Source organism: Ambystoma mexicanum, chromosome 8 (genome assembly GCF_040938575.1).
Source record: "Ambystoma mexicanum isolate Mex_15411 chromosome 8, UKY_AmexF1_1, whole genome shotgun sequence".
Classification (NCBI taxonomy): domain Eukaryota; kingdom Metazoa; phylum Chordata; class Amphibia; order Caudata; family Ambystomatidae; genus Ambystoma; species Ambystoma mexicanum.
Genome location: NC_090929.1, coordinates 942,202,049 through 942,217,624, shown reverse-complemented (window position 1 = coordinate 942,217,624; position 15,576 = coordinate 942,202,049). Strand labels below are relative to the sequence as shown.

The following is a 15,576-nucleotide window of genomic DNA, read 5'->3' as shown; positions in this document are numbered from 1 at the left end:
GCTAATCTATGCACAGCATGTGATCTAAGCAGATTCCACAAGCCTCAGAAGGGATACATTACTCACCGTAATCGTATTTCTGATGCTTGTATCTGCTTAGATTCACATGCGACCCACCCTTCCTCCCCTCCGAGAGAAGGCGCATGATTACTGGTAGTCTTACCTTTCTGTCTATCTGCTTGGATTATCTGTACTCACGCTACTCCTCATGCTTCCTCATGTCAGAAAAAAAAAAATACAATCTGAGGATCCTAGATGCGTGAGGGATCTTGGGTACAGTGGACGTCACACTAGGGATAGTATTACTGGCACGCCTGTGTCGACGCCCATTTTCGAGTTTCGAAAAACAAACTGTAATACTCCGCAGCTTCCACTAGATGTCGGCCTATGCACAGCATGTGAATCTAAGCAGATACAAGCATCAGAAATACGATTACGGTGAGTAATGTATCCCATATAAATATATATATATATATATATATATATATATACATAAACAGTGTTTCCCTTTGACAGTTAAGAGCACTCCATCAGCTGAAAAAAAAACACAGAGGGAGTGCTCGTATATCACTGGGCTATAATGGGTGTGAGAGGGGGCCAAGACCCGCCGGGTCAACGCCTCCTCATCCATTATGGATGAGCCGACCCCCTGCATATAATTATTTGTGCCTTGGATTTTTTGAAAATGGCTTGTGCGCTCCACAATTCAAGTAATAACACTGTCTCCAACTTTGAGATCAAGCCTAAAGGTTAATTAGCCCTGTTTAAAAGATTTGAGAGCAAACCGGCTCCTGTAACATTTTATGGGTGAGAGCTTCTGGGGTTAGGACAAATTGGCCCATTGATGAGTGCTCAAAACAAGTTATTAAGACAGCTCTCCTTCCCACAATCAACAGAAACAGGACCTTTGCACACAGATCTGGGGGAACAAAACATTGATATGCATTTAGCTTTTATGTATATTATGCTGTCAATCAGGACCTGCCTAAGACCTTATGATGATGAATATAGGTTGTTATTAAAGGAGAGCTTAGGGAAACATGTTGCCCGGAGTATTCCATGACTGTCACATGTAAAGATGATATTATTTCGCATTGGGATGCCAAACGTTTGGTTTCAACCAGAAATTATCCATAGAGAAGATAATGGGGCTCATTACGAGTTAGGAGGTAAGCATGCCGCTTTTACCGACCTTAGAGAGCCCGGTAATTCCTCATTCAAGGAGTCCATCGCCATTCCCATTCTAGCGCCCTTGGGCTCAACGGGAATGGGGAGGGAGCTAACCACAGGCCCGTTAATAACAGGCCTGTTTTTAGCACCCTGGTCTTCTCGCGGAGCCCCGCTAATGGCGCCTGTTAAAAGCAGGCATCCTTAGCGGGATCCTGCGAGCAGACTCGTAATGCGGCAGTAATGGGTTGACGGCTCCAGCACCTTTACCGGCGCCGTTAACCCCTTACGCCACACTCGTAATGACCCCCAATGTTTTATTAAAAAAAATACATATTGGGAATTTTGCAGTGTTCTGGTAATTGGTAAACGTTTAACTATACATCTTTCCATAGATTACCTATTGATTGAAACCTGGCATTGTCGTGGTCACTACCTTGACCTGTTATACCCACCTACTGCACGCACTTTGTATTTTACATTTTGTTTACAGATGTACTTGTTCTTTCCTAGATTTGTATGAAAAAACAGTGAGGGCTGTAAAATGATCTTGCTCGTGAACTACAACTAATAAAAACCCCTATGATTTGTATGTTTATTAGTGTGCTTTCATTGCACATAAGAGCTAAATAGCTTTGTCCAATTCTCTGCAAATTCGGTATTAGTTCACTACTTGATGCTTGTAATCATTGCAGAAGCTCTGATGATGAAATTACATTATTTGGCAAGTTCCAATATATATGGAGAGCATGGAGCTATCAAAAAAGATAGTTAAGCAAACTTCCTCCGAATGGATTTGGTATTATTCTGTTTGTAATAAGTTTAGATACATTGTCATTTTAAAAGGCATGACATGTGAGTCTTAATGGCACAGTGTAATTTAGATTTAAGGTTTCTAATAATTGAACTTCTTTTCATGGATTCTGAATTATGCATCTGCAAGTTTTAAAATGATGAATTATGAACCTCTGTTGTGTGTTTTAAGCCTATATTAACCAACAAACTATTACTTATTTGCATGAATGTAGTCCATTGCATAGTAATTTGTCTATCTCCTGTCCAACAACCGACACACTATGTTTGATATTTTTTCCAGACACATATTATGATGGCTGTGCAATATTTGTGCAGTGTCATAGTTTTATGCATTGTCTCCAATGATCCAGTAGCATCAGAAATGGTTTTCTCTGTGAATCTGGGCAGTGTGTGGCATTCTGAAAATGAACAACACAAAATGAACCCGTTGTTAATTCTGAGGAAAGAATGCTTCTGATGGGCACATCATTTTCTTTGTGGTGCATCATCAGAGCATGGTACGTAGGGAGGTGAGGCCAGAGAATACTGATACCATAGATTTCACGGAATCCAATTTCACCTACTCAGAAATCTTTGTTTTTTTCTTCGAATTGGTTAGGTAAGTAGGTACATTTTAAAACATAGATTGGGGTGAATTAAGGGGATATGATAAGGTAGGGGAAGTGGGGGCGTCTCCACCCGCATAATAAAAAGAATTTGAAGAAAGTAAAAAGTGACGATTTCTCCTTTAGGTGAAGTGGATTCAGTGACATCACCGACATCCGAGAATTGATCGGTAGAATGTATGAGGAATATGTGAAGTGCCACACAAAACAACCCATTTTCTTGTGAATGTGAAAAAGGCTCTGAAAAAAGCTATAAAGTTTTAAGAAGGCGGCTCATTTTGTGACTCTTTTTATGGGAAAAAGGGTAGAAATTAGATGTAGCTTTGGTGGGCGGGGCTCTGAGTTACAAATGCACCTATTCAGTGCGTATTACCTAACCTTTATACTGCTAGGGCTTGCCAAAGACAATGGACCTACTCTGACTCACCTGTTACTGCTACTTTCCATTTAAATGTGCTGCTTGTGACAATACGATATGAGATAATGTTCCTGCGAGAAAGAAGTGAGGCCCCCAGGAGGGATGCTCTGTTCTGTTGGGGTGGGACAGTCATCAAGCACATGCTGCCTGATCCAGGCCAGTAGATATCTTTTTTCATTGTTTATTTCTGGGTTGAATAGGTTAGGGTGCGGCTTGTGTTTTTGGGCCATTAGCTTGTAACTCGAGTTCACCATAACCTAGCTACGTGTTCTAAGCCAGGATGAACCCTGCCTGTGAATTCAATGTCTAGTACTAGCTTGAAAGATCTTGAAGCATTCAATTATTTAAATCTCCCCATTTAAACACAACCTATTATACATGTCATTTTTAAGTAAATAGAGGTTTTAAAACATAAATGTGCTTGTGCTATGATGATCATTTAACTCAATTCTTTCAAGAGCATTGCTTTGGGAAGTGTTGTTTGGAATCCTCACCAAAGGTTCCCCTTTTCTACTAGCATTGCCACTATCATAGGAGCCACATTGGCTACACGATCGGGAATAATGTGCACCCACACATTGAATTGAGGCACAGAGAGAAAACATTTTAGAGGGTAAATTGGGGTGAAGTACGTTTTGCCTCTCAAATCCCCTAAAGGCAATGCCTGTCTAGATCGTGTACCAACATAGTGCGTTCCACCCAGGGGTGGACTGGGAACCAAAAGTGGCCCCATATTACACATCTTCAGGAAGCCCAACCGTTTTCCTATGAGAAAATGTGGATACAAAATAGGTTATCACACACAAGAGGCCAGGGGTGCAGAGGTCTACTGGGAAATGTCGGAAGTTCCCCATAGGACGATCCTTGTATTATCAAAAGTGCACACATGGCACATACAAAGTACAAATCTGAAAGATGAACTGAAACAAGGAGATTTGGAAATATCATAATTTCTGCACAAAAAGTGACTCACAAACATTACTCCCCCAAATGCACAGAATTGCAGACTGATGTAGAATTTGTAAAAATGGCCAAAAGAAGAGTCCTAGCAGGGAGGCCTAGGGGAAGACTTGTAATGGAAATCAAATAGCAATAGCATTTTCTCTTATTTCTGTGATGTGCCTTATTAAGACTATACGATTTTCGTGTGCTTTTCCTTAAAGCTTTTAGCCTCTTTAAATAGATGTAAATCATATTATCATGATGTTGGCTCATCAACATTCTTTCTTTCATTGCAGATCACGAAAAGCACATTCAGTGGCTCTCTGGGACCGACGGCGATGTTTGGGTTTGGGTGATGGGAGAGGCGCCCGGAGACAAGCCTTATGAGCAGATCTCCGAAGAGCTTATGGAGGAAAAGGCAAGACTGCAGGCCCAGCAGGAGGCAGAGGAACTCTGGTAAGGGCAGACAACTGAGGCCAAGGGCAAGTGAGGTTGGTTAGTCATTTAGAGTGACTGCAAGCTAATAGGGAGAGAGTGAAAAGTGTATACAGTCCAGACTTCAGGACCACAAGTGAGTGGCTACTCCCTGTCTGTGTAAAACGAAGGTATAGTGTAATAGGGGAATGGACGAGAAGATTAGACAGGTTACAATGTATTTTTTTAAAACATCTCTTTATTGATGGTCTCAACAGTTACAGCAGCATCCAATTAACACAACATATGGTCCTTCATACAACAATATCTCCACCAAATGTTTAAGAATCTACAGCTTACATAGTTGTTTCACTGTCCGAAAGCATATCGCATAGGTACGCCCTGAAAGGGCCCCAAATGTCTTTTGGTCGGCTCGTACTTGGTAGAGTTAGCACGTACTGTTCCTCACATTCATTGATAGAAGTTAATTCACGTAGGTAAGTGTTCATGGTGGGGGGGTTCGGCCTTTTCCACACTTGCAATATACATTTCTTGGCAATAAGACATGATACATTGAACAGTCTTCTAACTTTTTCAGAGCATTTCCCAATATGCCCAAACAAGTATTTTTGTGGGGTCAGACACGGGGAAATCTGCGTAATGTCTGTCAACATGGCTGCAACACTCGCCCAAAACCTTGCCACGACCGGGCATTCCCAATGCATATGATAGGATCCCGCTTGGGGGGTCCCGCATTTGGGGCAGTTGCCTGGATCATCAGGTGTGAATTTAGCAATTTTGTAGTGCAATCTATTAAGGATTTTAAACTGTATTTGGCGCAATCCCACATTGAGGGACACTCTTTTTGTAAATGCATAAATATCTTTCCCATTTGTCCTCAGGTATCTGTATTCTCATATCCACTTCCCATTTCTCTTTCACTTGATTGGATGTGGGGATGTGGGTTTGGATTGTCTTATACAGTTTAGAGATTCCCAGTCCTCCCCGAGTTGTAACCAATTGTGTGCATGGGTGGGAGGGATGTTCGTCAGGGAAGGATGGCCATCGCGCTTGATATGCAGATCTCATTCGATAGTACTGTAGCGTTCGGAGGGGGTCTCCTCCCACACCCCTCGTAAATACTGCAAGGGTTACGAACTTCCCATCTATGTACATGTCTCCAACTTTCATCTCCATATCGGGATCCTAGGCCTCCTGTATACTGGTGTTGAATGTAGGGGGAACATTTGGGTATTTCCATTGCGGAATTTCAGGATTGTATGGAAGTTCTACTTTCAATTTTTTATATACAGCCCCCCAGGGCCTCACGGTGCAGCTCATAGGGTCGAAATCACAGGAATCCCTGTGCCTCGTATCAAATATAACGGATCTGATGTTTGTGGGTACAGTGGTGTATTCCTCTATCCACGTGTGGGGTGAGTTGTCCGCTTCATCGTACCAGTGTTTCGCAAACTGTGCTTGCGCCACCGTACAGTAGAGCTCAAAATCTGAGGTTACAATGTATTTAAACAGGGATAAAACTGCCATCGATATGGTGAGCCATTTCTGGGTTTCTGCGTTTGTAGATATGCTAGATTTTGAAACCTGAAAATGCTTTTTTAGAAGAGTCGAGAGCCATTGTTGGTCGACACTATCGTACTTTCACCGAGCGAGCATGTGGTTTTGGAGAGAAGAGACAAAAAAAAAAAATATATAATATATATATTTCACAGCTGCCTCTTTTGTCAATCAGTAGACAATAAAACCTGCGCGTGGTGGGGTGTCAATGACTGCCTTCTCCAATTACTAACATGGCATCTATGCCCTAAACTTTTTGCAGGCTCAGAACATCATTTTTTTTAACCTATTTAGCATTTTGGTGCTGGACTGCCCATGTGGGCGGGACAAAGACTGATATGCAAACGGCTATTTCCCTTCTGCGAAAGATACACTGAGCTAAAGTGTGGCTGCGGACTCTCGAGTGGGTACCCTCCCAAAGAACAGGTCATTTAGCCATGTTTGTTCTCGCAGCTATGGACTATTTTTTGATTGTTTAAGGGACTTAGGTATAGTCACCCTAGGTTTGGTAGGGTCATCCGGACGTGGATCCCTTGTTCACTGTGCTCAGAGAGGCATAGCTCCACCTCACTGATGAGGCCCAACAAGGCTGAAACACGTGTATGGGATTGCTGTAGGTACTCTTGTTCAAAAGGGAATTGCCATAGCATTTCGGTGCTGGACTGCCCATGTGTGCGGGTCAAAGACTGATATGCAAATGGATATTTCCCATATGTGAAAGGTACAGTGAGCTAAAGTGTAGCTGCGGACCCTTGAGTGGGTACCTGCCCAAAGTGCAGGTCAATGGGCACATATGGACTATTTTTTCTATTGTTAATATTAGATGTATTTAGATGAGTAGGATTTAGTTTGTTATGTGAGAATGGCAAGGAAGTCACTGTGTTAGTGTTCATTGTAACATAAAAACGTGGTAAATATTTGTAAATAGCATTTCAAGGGGGTGTCCAGGAGGTTGAAGGTTGTCTGATACCTTCAATTCAAATTACATGGGTATTATTCATAGTGTAAAGAGGCATGATATACACTGGATGAATGATTACACTTTTTGGAGGCATCTGAAGCATTTCCAAAGAGGACCAGCTAGAAGGACCAACATCCCCGAGGTCAGAGGTCGAAGCGGGCGGGAGCGTTTGAGAGCGGTGCTCCTCTACTTTTTTAAATTACGTTTGACTGTTCCTATACTTTTATTTTTAAAAGAAACAGTTCCGGAATGGTTTCGTTTTAAAATCAGTGTATGAAGAAGTTGAAACTTGCACTTCAGGGCACAGCACTGAAAGTTTCCTTAAACAGTGGTCACATGTGCTTGGTAATTTGGATTGCGCTTGGGACGGGAGTGGCGATGGGGATTGTGGGGAGCTAGGACAGGCCAGCAGAAAACATAGTTCCACTACTTCTTTGGTACACTTCGACCACTGCCCGAGGTGGACCCTTTGGATTTGCTGGCAGTATCTGGAGTCTGGTAATGCATGGGAGGAAGAGGAGGAAGAGGAGGTAGTGGTTATATGCAGCTCCCAGGGAATATGTCATGTTCAGTGCCACTAGGTCAGAGGTGGAGATGGACAGCAGAGCTCGGTGATTTGTAGGGGCAGAATTCACAGACGTGAGTGTGACCCCTATAGGCCTTGGGAGAGTGGGGTACGTGTATTTCGGAGGTGCGCAGGAAATTTTACATGCGATAGGCCTTGGGTGAGCGGGGTATATGTATTTTGGGGGTGAACGGGATGTATCAAATGCTATAGGCCTTGGGCGATAGGGGTACGTGTATTTCAGGGGTGCGCGGGAAGTTTTACACGCAATAGGCCTTGGCCGAGCGGGGTACCTGTTTTCTGAGGGGTGTGCTGGGAGTTTCACACGCAATAGGCCTTGGGCGAGCGGGGTACATGTATTTCGGGGGTGCTCAGGAAGTATCACATGCGATAGGCCTTGGGCGAGTGGGGTACATGTATGTCGGGGTGCGCAGGACGTTTTACACGCGATAGGCCTTGGACGAGTGGGGTATGTACATTTTGGGGGTGCGCTTGGAGTACCACACGCAAGCAGCCCACAACACAGGGGACTACCCTGCACCCCTGGCCATGTCCCGCAGACAGTCCATCCACCCTGACCATGCCCCGCAGGCAGCCCATACACCCTGGCCATACCCCCCAGCCAGCCCACATGTCATCATGCACTAGTGAGCACCGACTCATGTCCCCCTGCTCCCCCATCCACCCAGCAGTGACAGGCACCTGCCAGCAGGCCCCGTCTCATGTCCCCCACCCACTCACCCACCCAAAAGTGACAGGCACCTGCCAGCAGGCCCGACTCATGTCCCCATGCACCCCACCCACCCAGCAGTGACAGGCACCTGCCAGCAGGCCCCCGACTCATGTCCCCCTGCACCCCCACCCACCCAGCAGTGACAGGCACCTGCTAGCAGGCCCTGACCCATGTCCCCCCACCCACTCACCCACCCAGCAGTGACAGGCACCTGCCAGCAGGCCCCGACCCATGTCCCCCCACCCACTCACCCACCCAGCAGGGACAGGCACCTGCCAGCAGGCCCCGACTCATGTCCCCCCCAACACGTCAGCACGATCCACAATCATGGGCCTTATGGCCACCCAAATCCCACCCCACACCACCCCAGTCCAAACACACAACCAAGTATTACATCCACCCCACATTGAAATCCCCATCACATGATACATCCCAGAGGGCAAGTATGCACATCAATACATGTCCGTCACACACACACAATGGGTGCAAGTGAATGAGAAAACCCACATCGTGACATGCATGAAACCAAAGAGAGAATACCACACATTGAAGTATGAAATAAAAATGTATTAAACACAAAAGCAAGGGAATGAAATAAAATCACACAATAATGGAAATAATAAAGAAACAGCTGCATGTCCAAAATATCCCAAAAAAATGCGTGAAAGCAGAATCCAAATCAAGCCAAAAGCACATGGGTCCAAAGTGTCTGTCCGTCAAACCAAATCCAAAGTGAAAAAATAAGACAAATCCATTGATCCATTAAATGAAGTTAAATCCAGTGTTGAACTATATACAAAGTACAAATCCAGGGTCCATGAGCCCAACCATTGAAAGGAAACCTACAAAAAACCTAACTAATGAACAACTATATACAAAAAGGTGGGGCATTGTCCAAGCACCCCAAATTAAATAAAAACAGAAAGGAAACCTAACACTAATTAACTATATACAATGGCGGCGGGCAAGTCCTACGGCTCACTTGTTGATTTCCCGGGCCAGGGCATCATCGAACTCCCGTTCCACGTCCTGGAGGCTGGCCTGTTCCATGGCCCTGAGGTTTCACAGGGATAACGCCATGTCCACCTCCAACTCCCTGCGAATTGCCTCGAGGCACTCAGCCCGCCTCAGCGCCCTGAGCATGGAGTTCTCTGCTCTGACCATAGTGAGCCGTGCCTCTTCCGCCTGCCACCGCTCCGCATCTATTTGCTGGCCCAACCGCTGCCACACGGAAGACACACCCAATCCAGGGTCCTCCTGCCCTCCGGCCGATGCCTGCCCCTCTGATGTTGATGGCCCGAGCCATCATCACTCCCACCTTGAGCCTGATGCTGCCGTGCCTGTGCCCAGGCTCTTGATGCCTGCACATCCTCCTCCTGCTGGGGTGCAGTTGTTGGGGTGGCCACCCCTGCTGGACTTCCGACTCCCGACTGTGGCAGGGATGCATCCTCCACCAGCCTGGTCTCTGGGTCAGAGGCAGCTCCACAGGGTACCCAGGTGATACTTGGGCCGGAAGATGGCACGGAGGACAACTGGTGCATAGGGGGTTCAGGTGAGGAGGAGGTCGGTAGAAGGTCCAGCACACCGAGAATCCAGCCCTGGTGACCCGTCCTAGTAGGTCGATGCGGTCAAAGAGGCATCCGAGATGACGTGCAGAGTCTTCACGAAAACCCTGCAGGTCATCTCGCATGCCCCGTTGACGCAATGCCATCCCAGCCAGGACAGGCTCAACATGGTCCCGGATTGCCACGTCCGCAGGGAGGGGAAGGCAAGTTGTTGTGCGCTCATCCCCTCCCATTGTCCAAAAGGTAAAAAAAAATGCAAAACCAAAGGAAACCTAACACTAACTACAGAACTATTTACAAGGGCTTCGGGCTCGTCCGACGGCTCACTTCGGGATGTTCCGGGCCAGGGCATCATCGAACTCCTGCTCAATGTCACGGAGGCGGTCCTCCTCCATGGCCCCGAGGGTCCGCAGGGCCGTCCACATGTTCACCCCAAACTCCCTGCGGATTGCCTCGAGGCACTCGGCCCGCCTCAGGGCCCTCCGTATGGAGTTCTCCGCCCTGACCATCGTGAGCCGTGCCTCTTCCTCCCGCTGCCGCTCCGCATCTATGGCGTGGCCCAACCGCTGCCACACGGAAGACACTTCCCATCCTGGGTCCTCCTGCCCTCCGGCCGATGCCTGCCCCTCCGATGTCGAAGGCCCCGAGCCATCCTGGCTCCCACCATGTTGCTGCTGCTGCTGCGCCTCTGCCCGTGCACTGCCTCCTGCTGCCTGCACATCCTCCGCTGGCTGGGGTGCAGTCGTTGATGTGGCCACCCCTGCTGGACGTCTGACTCCCGACTGTGGCAGGGATGCCTCCTCCACCAGCCTGGCCGCACCTTCAGAGGCAGCTCCACAGGGCACCCAGGTGACTGATGGGTGAGAAGATGGCACGGAGGACGACTGGCGCATAGGGGGTTCAGTTGAGGAGGGGGTCGTAGCAAGCCCCATCAAACGGAGGAATCCGGCATGGGTGACCTGTCCCAGTAGGCCGACGCGGTCAATGAGCCATTCGAGATGATGTGCAGTCTCCTCATGAAAAGACTGCAGGTCACCTCGCATGGCCCGTTGACACAACGCCACACCAGTCAGGACAGGCTCAACCCAGACCCGGATAGCCACGTCCGCAGGCAGAGGAAGGCCAGTTGTCGTGAGCTCATCCCCTGCCTGAAAACGGGTCTGGACGTAGGCATCCCTGCTGGTGCAAGATGATGCAGTTACAGTATCGGGGACAGGATTACACACAGGCACCTCTGCGGCGGCCTGTGCTGCCTCCTGTCCCTGCCCTTGGACTGCACCACTAGCACCAGTGGAATCCCCCCTCCAGATCCTGTGTGTGTCCCTTCCACGGCCTCCTCCTCAACCAAACCCCCCACCAACCTGGATGACTCTGTGCCATCTTCCTCCATCGGACCTTGTGGGGTCTCAGCTGCCCCTTCTTCTGCTGCCGAGGAGTCCACCTCTGACCTCCACCTCTTGGACCTACCCTCGGCAGCTGCGGCCACGGACACGGCACCAGACTCCTCACTCCCCGATGAGATGACAACATGGGAGGGGAGCCGGGCCTTGCGTCTCTGGCTGGCAGTGCGATCCCTGCCGCTTTGCTCCACAGCACCGTCTCCGCCCTCTTCATCAGTTGACGATGCAGACAGGGAGACTGTACAATGGTCTAATACACACATGACAGTTGCACATGAGTGACAGTGTCAAACTTCAGACATGGCATCACACCCCCCAACACACATGTCATTTCAACTCACACACATGAGCAAATCAACAGGAATGTTGCACCAGGCAGCACCATCCATATACAAAATACAGCATGAGCAGCCGAAGGTGAGCCTGACGTCACATGCAACACAGGGAGTGCAGAACACATGCACACGTGCCACCAGACATACACGCACCTGTACATCTCCACCACCTGTCGCAGTGATAACATTGCCATCCATGTCACATCTCACAATCAGCCTCCTACATGTCAGTGTCACATACATCCATGGTGTATCAAAGTTGCACACTTGTCAAATACACACACATGCACATGTACATAGTGCAGATACATGCAGGTGGAAGCAGCACCCATGTGTGACACCACAACCATGCCACAGTACATACATAGAAATTTAAAACAAATGTGTGCACCCACACCTGCATGTGGGCAGCATGCTTACCAACACATACACCATCGATGTGTCTCACACATGAGAGGACTCACATGCGGCAGACTCATGTCCCTGTACATACACATCCATACATGGCCCTACAAAGACATATGTGCAACCTGCACACTCCTGCCACACCTCAACATGCACAGCATCCAATCAGTACGCATGTACACTTACCGCTCGACTCCAGATGGGTCTGCCTCCCAAGGACCTGGAGGTGGAGCGCTGGGTGTACACGTTCCAGAACCCTCATCTGGTTGTTAGTTAGACGGACCCAGCACCCCTCAGCATCCGCTGCCATCAAGAGGTGTCGGGCCTTGTTGAGGGTCCTGGACCTGAAGTCCTCCCAGCGCTTCCGGACGTGTTGCATGTCGCGGACTGCCACCCCCTCCACGTTGATGGCAGCCACAACGTCCATCCAGATCCTCTTCCATCCTTCATTGTCGGTGCGCAAACTTCCAAGGAGGGTATCATACTGCCCCAGGACTCGCTCCACCAGGATACCAACTTCATTGGCACTGAAGCTGGTAGCCATCTGCCTCTCTGGCTGGGGGTCGCCAGTGGTGCCAGATGGTGTTGTGTCCGACTAGCAACCCCAGAGGCAAGTGTGGGTGGGTGACTGGGTCCTGGGGCTGGGCTGCGGAGCGATGGAATACCAGTCGGGAGTCTTCTGTTCCAGCAGGGGTGGTCACAGCAACTGCACCCCTGCAGATGGCTGACGTGCAGGCACCAAACAGCAGGGCAGGTGGGCAGCAGGCAGACAGGCAACAGCAGATGGCAGGTGGGAGCATGCTCGGTGCTCTGGGGGGTAGGAAAATGGCCTTCAGGGCAGGAGTGTGGTCTTCCATGTGTTGTTGTGTGGCCAGCTTGATACGGAGTGATTTGGCACGTGAAAAAACTGCACGTCTGCGTGTAATTTGAGGAAAGGCCCTTAGCGCGTAAGCACGTCTGTGACGTGACGCACAAGGGCGTTTCCCTCAACACGGTTGCATGTTGATTGTACACATGCAAAAACTGCACGTCTGGGTGTCACTGCGTGTAATTGGAGGAAAGGCCCTTAGCGCGTACGCGCGTAAGTGACGTTGCACATGGTGGCTGGGTTAAAAGGTATACGTAGGATGCCATTTTCTTGTATGTGCTTTTTGTGGAGAGCGAGTGGGTGATTCTTGTTTGGCGGGGGTGTTGCCAACGCGCACACAGGCGTCTTTTTCACGTTCTTTTCCAGGCAGACGGTGAGTCGCGCACATATTTTTCAACTGTGGTTGCCCCTGTGTGTCGCGTACCCATTCAGAGGTCATTGTAGGCTGTGTGTACCATGCGTACGCTTATTTTTTGTGTTTCTGGGTGCCACAGCGTAGTGCAGGTTCTTTATTCCACGCACATGGTCTACCAGGGGTCGCGTGCACATTAAATTTTGTTTTCGGGGTGACTGTGCATTGCGTGACCCATCATCTTCCCCCAGGGGTCACAGACAGCCTTGCTAGGGCACTAGGGTACATATTCCATCTAGTTCCCTACCCCTTTCCCCCCAATTGCCCAGGAAAATTATTTACTGCAACTCCCATTTGCACAACAACATCAGTGCCATGGTTGGGAGGCAACCAAGCAGTAAGGGAGCCAAAGGTGGCCAACCTCAAAGAGGTGGGCGCGGTAGGGGACGTGGCCAGGATGTGCAGCATGGTCCAAGAGGCCAGTGTGTGGAGGACCAATCAGGGACACCTGTGCCCCCCCCAATGGGTGGGGGAGATGTAGCTGACACCATCCCAGCACAGGCCTTGTTGACCCGGCCCATATTGTCAACCGAACCGGCACAGGATGACTCTCAGGCTGACTTCTGTGTCACCAAGTCAAAGCCACGTGTGGCGGTGAAAGTTGCTGTCACCAGGCCATGTGGATCTGGGCCAGCAATGTGATCTGCTGCCCCAAGTAGCCAGGGTGAGGAGGGTGCAGGGGCAGCTGCAGCTCAATCCACCCCAGCTCTGAGTCTTCCAGCCGGGACAGTGTTGGTTCAAGTCCATCACACCGAGGTTGGTCCTGCCAACATCACCCAGCAGTCAATGCCTGCAGTGAGACCTTTGGTCATCGTGCCTTTGGCTACATCCAGTGCCCAGTCCACCTGCGCTTCAGCCCCTACCAACCAGAGTGGCGTAAGCCACTCACGGTCCGCACCACCTTCCAAGAGGAAGAAGGGTGCTCTTGCGGTACAGGCTGGGACCCCAGACACGGCCACCCACTCCGGCACATCAAGGAAGCCTAGTTTCAATGATGCAGAACTAGATGCACTTGTGGGCTACGTGTCGGCCCATGGCCGCAAAATGGTGGTGACTGCAGGCTGCAAGACTACGACTGCTCAACGTAGGGCCCACTGACAGACCATCACGGACAACATTAGTTCCCTTGGATTTATGAAGCGCACAGCTGATGATTGCACTAAGCAGTGGAATGACCTGAAACTCAAAGCAAAGAACAAGCTGGCTTCCAATCATGCCTCTACTCTGGTGACTGGCGGTGGGTCTTCACCAGAGGAGGAACAACTCACTGAACATGAGTCTATCGCTGGAGCATTCATCACATAGGATCAGATCCGGTGAGTGACCATGCATGTGTGTGCAATCCATGTGTATGTTGCTTGGATGATGTGTTCTGATTGAGTGCCAGGTGAGGCTGTGTAGTCATGACTGCTATGGGTCACCCATGCGGTCCCTCCAAACCATTCCCCGGGCTTGGGTTTCCGTTTCACAGTATCCCTTCTGACCGCAGTTCACAATTTGCACATGATTACTGCACTTGCCCTTCAACTGTCATCTTGCCACAACATTGTTCATACTGTTTTCCTGTGCATTCTGCCTGATTGATGAAATCATTAGCATTTTTCCCACACATTTTTGTGCCCTACTGCCCCAATTGTGACATACTTCAGTCATAGATTACAGCCCACAATGGACCACATTTGTTAACTTATTATGAGCATAATTTGACCAGTCAGGCTGACTGTGTAATGTGCACCTACACATGGCCTGCACACAATCATTTTGGGGCCCTGTTTCAATGTTGAACATGACAATTATATTCTGTCATGTCGAACTGACCAACCATTGATGAATCGATGTGCCTGCCATCACTGCATCAGTGAACACTGGCTTTGTTGCAGCGTCTGGCACATGCTTGTTTTGTCACACTTTTTTCCATGTTTTATTTCATGATGTCCATCTCACATGGATGGGTGACAGTACTGATTTGCTATCATCCGGGTGTCCTTGTCAAATCTGCCATGGCTATGCTACGTGCCATCTGTGTGCTGGCATGTGTCATGTATGTGGATTGTCCATGCCACTCACAGGATAATGTGTGATGCCAGTGCTATCCAGCATGCAGCACATGTGTTGGTTTTCCATCTTGGAGTCATCAGTGTCTGCTTTTTGCCTCCCCTTCCAACTCATTGACAGTGCATGCATTCCACAGTTACTGTCATGTGTGACATGTGCCATTTCTGTACTGGATGTCTGCCTCGTCATGCCTATGTGTGTGGGCTATGGTGCTCATGCCTGTTTTCATTACTTTTCTTTTATGTTTTTGCAGGTGATGAGGCACTTGATGCTGTTGAGGAGGAGGGGATGGCGCAGATCCAGGACAACTCACAGCCACAACCGGGCACCAGTGGAG

General features: G+C 48.9%; 1 protein-coding gene across 1 annotated transcript in view; it reads left to right on the top strand.

Annotated features, from left to right (window-relative positions):
* Positions 1-15,576, top strand: part of SH2D4B (SH2 domain containing 4B) — a 1,358,492-nt gene that overhangs the window by 417,732 nt on the left and 925,184 nt on the right. Inside the window, exon 5 of the mRNA XM_069610827.1 lies at positions 4,245-4,404. Coding sequence (XP_069466928.1) covers positions 4,245-4,404 — 160 coding nt within the window. The remainder of the gene's footprint in view (positions 1-4,244; positions 4,405-15,576) is intronic.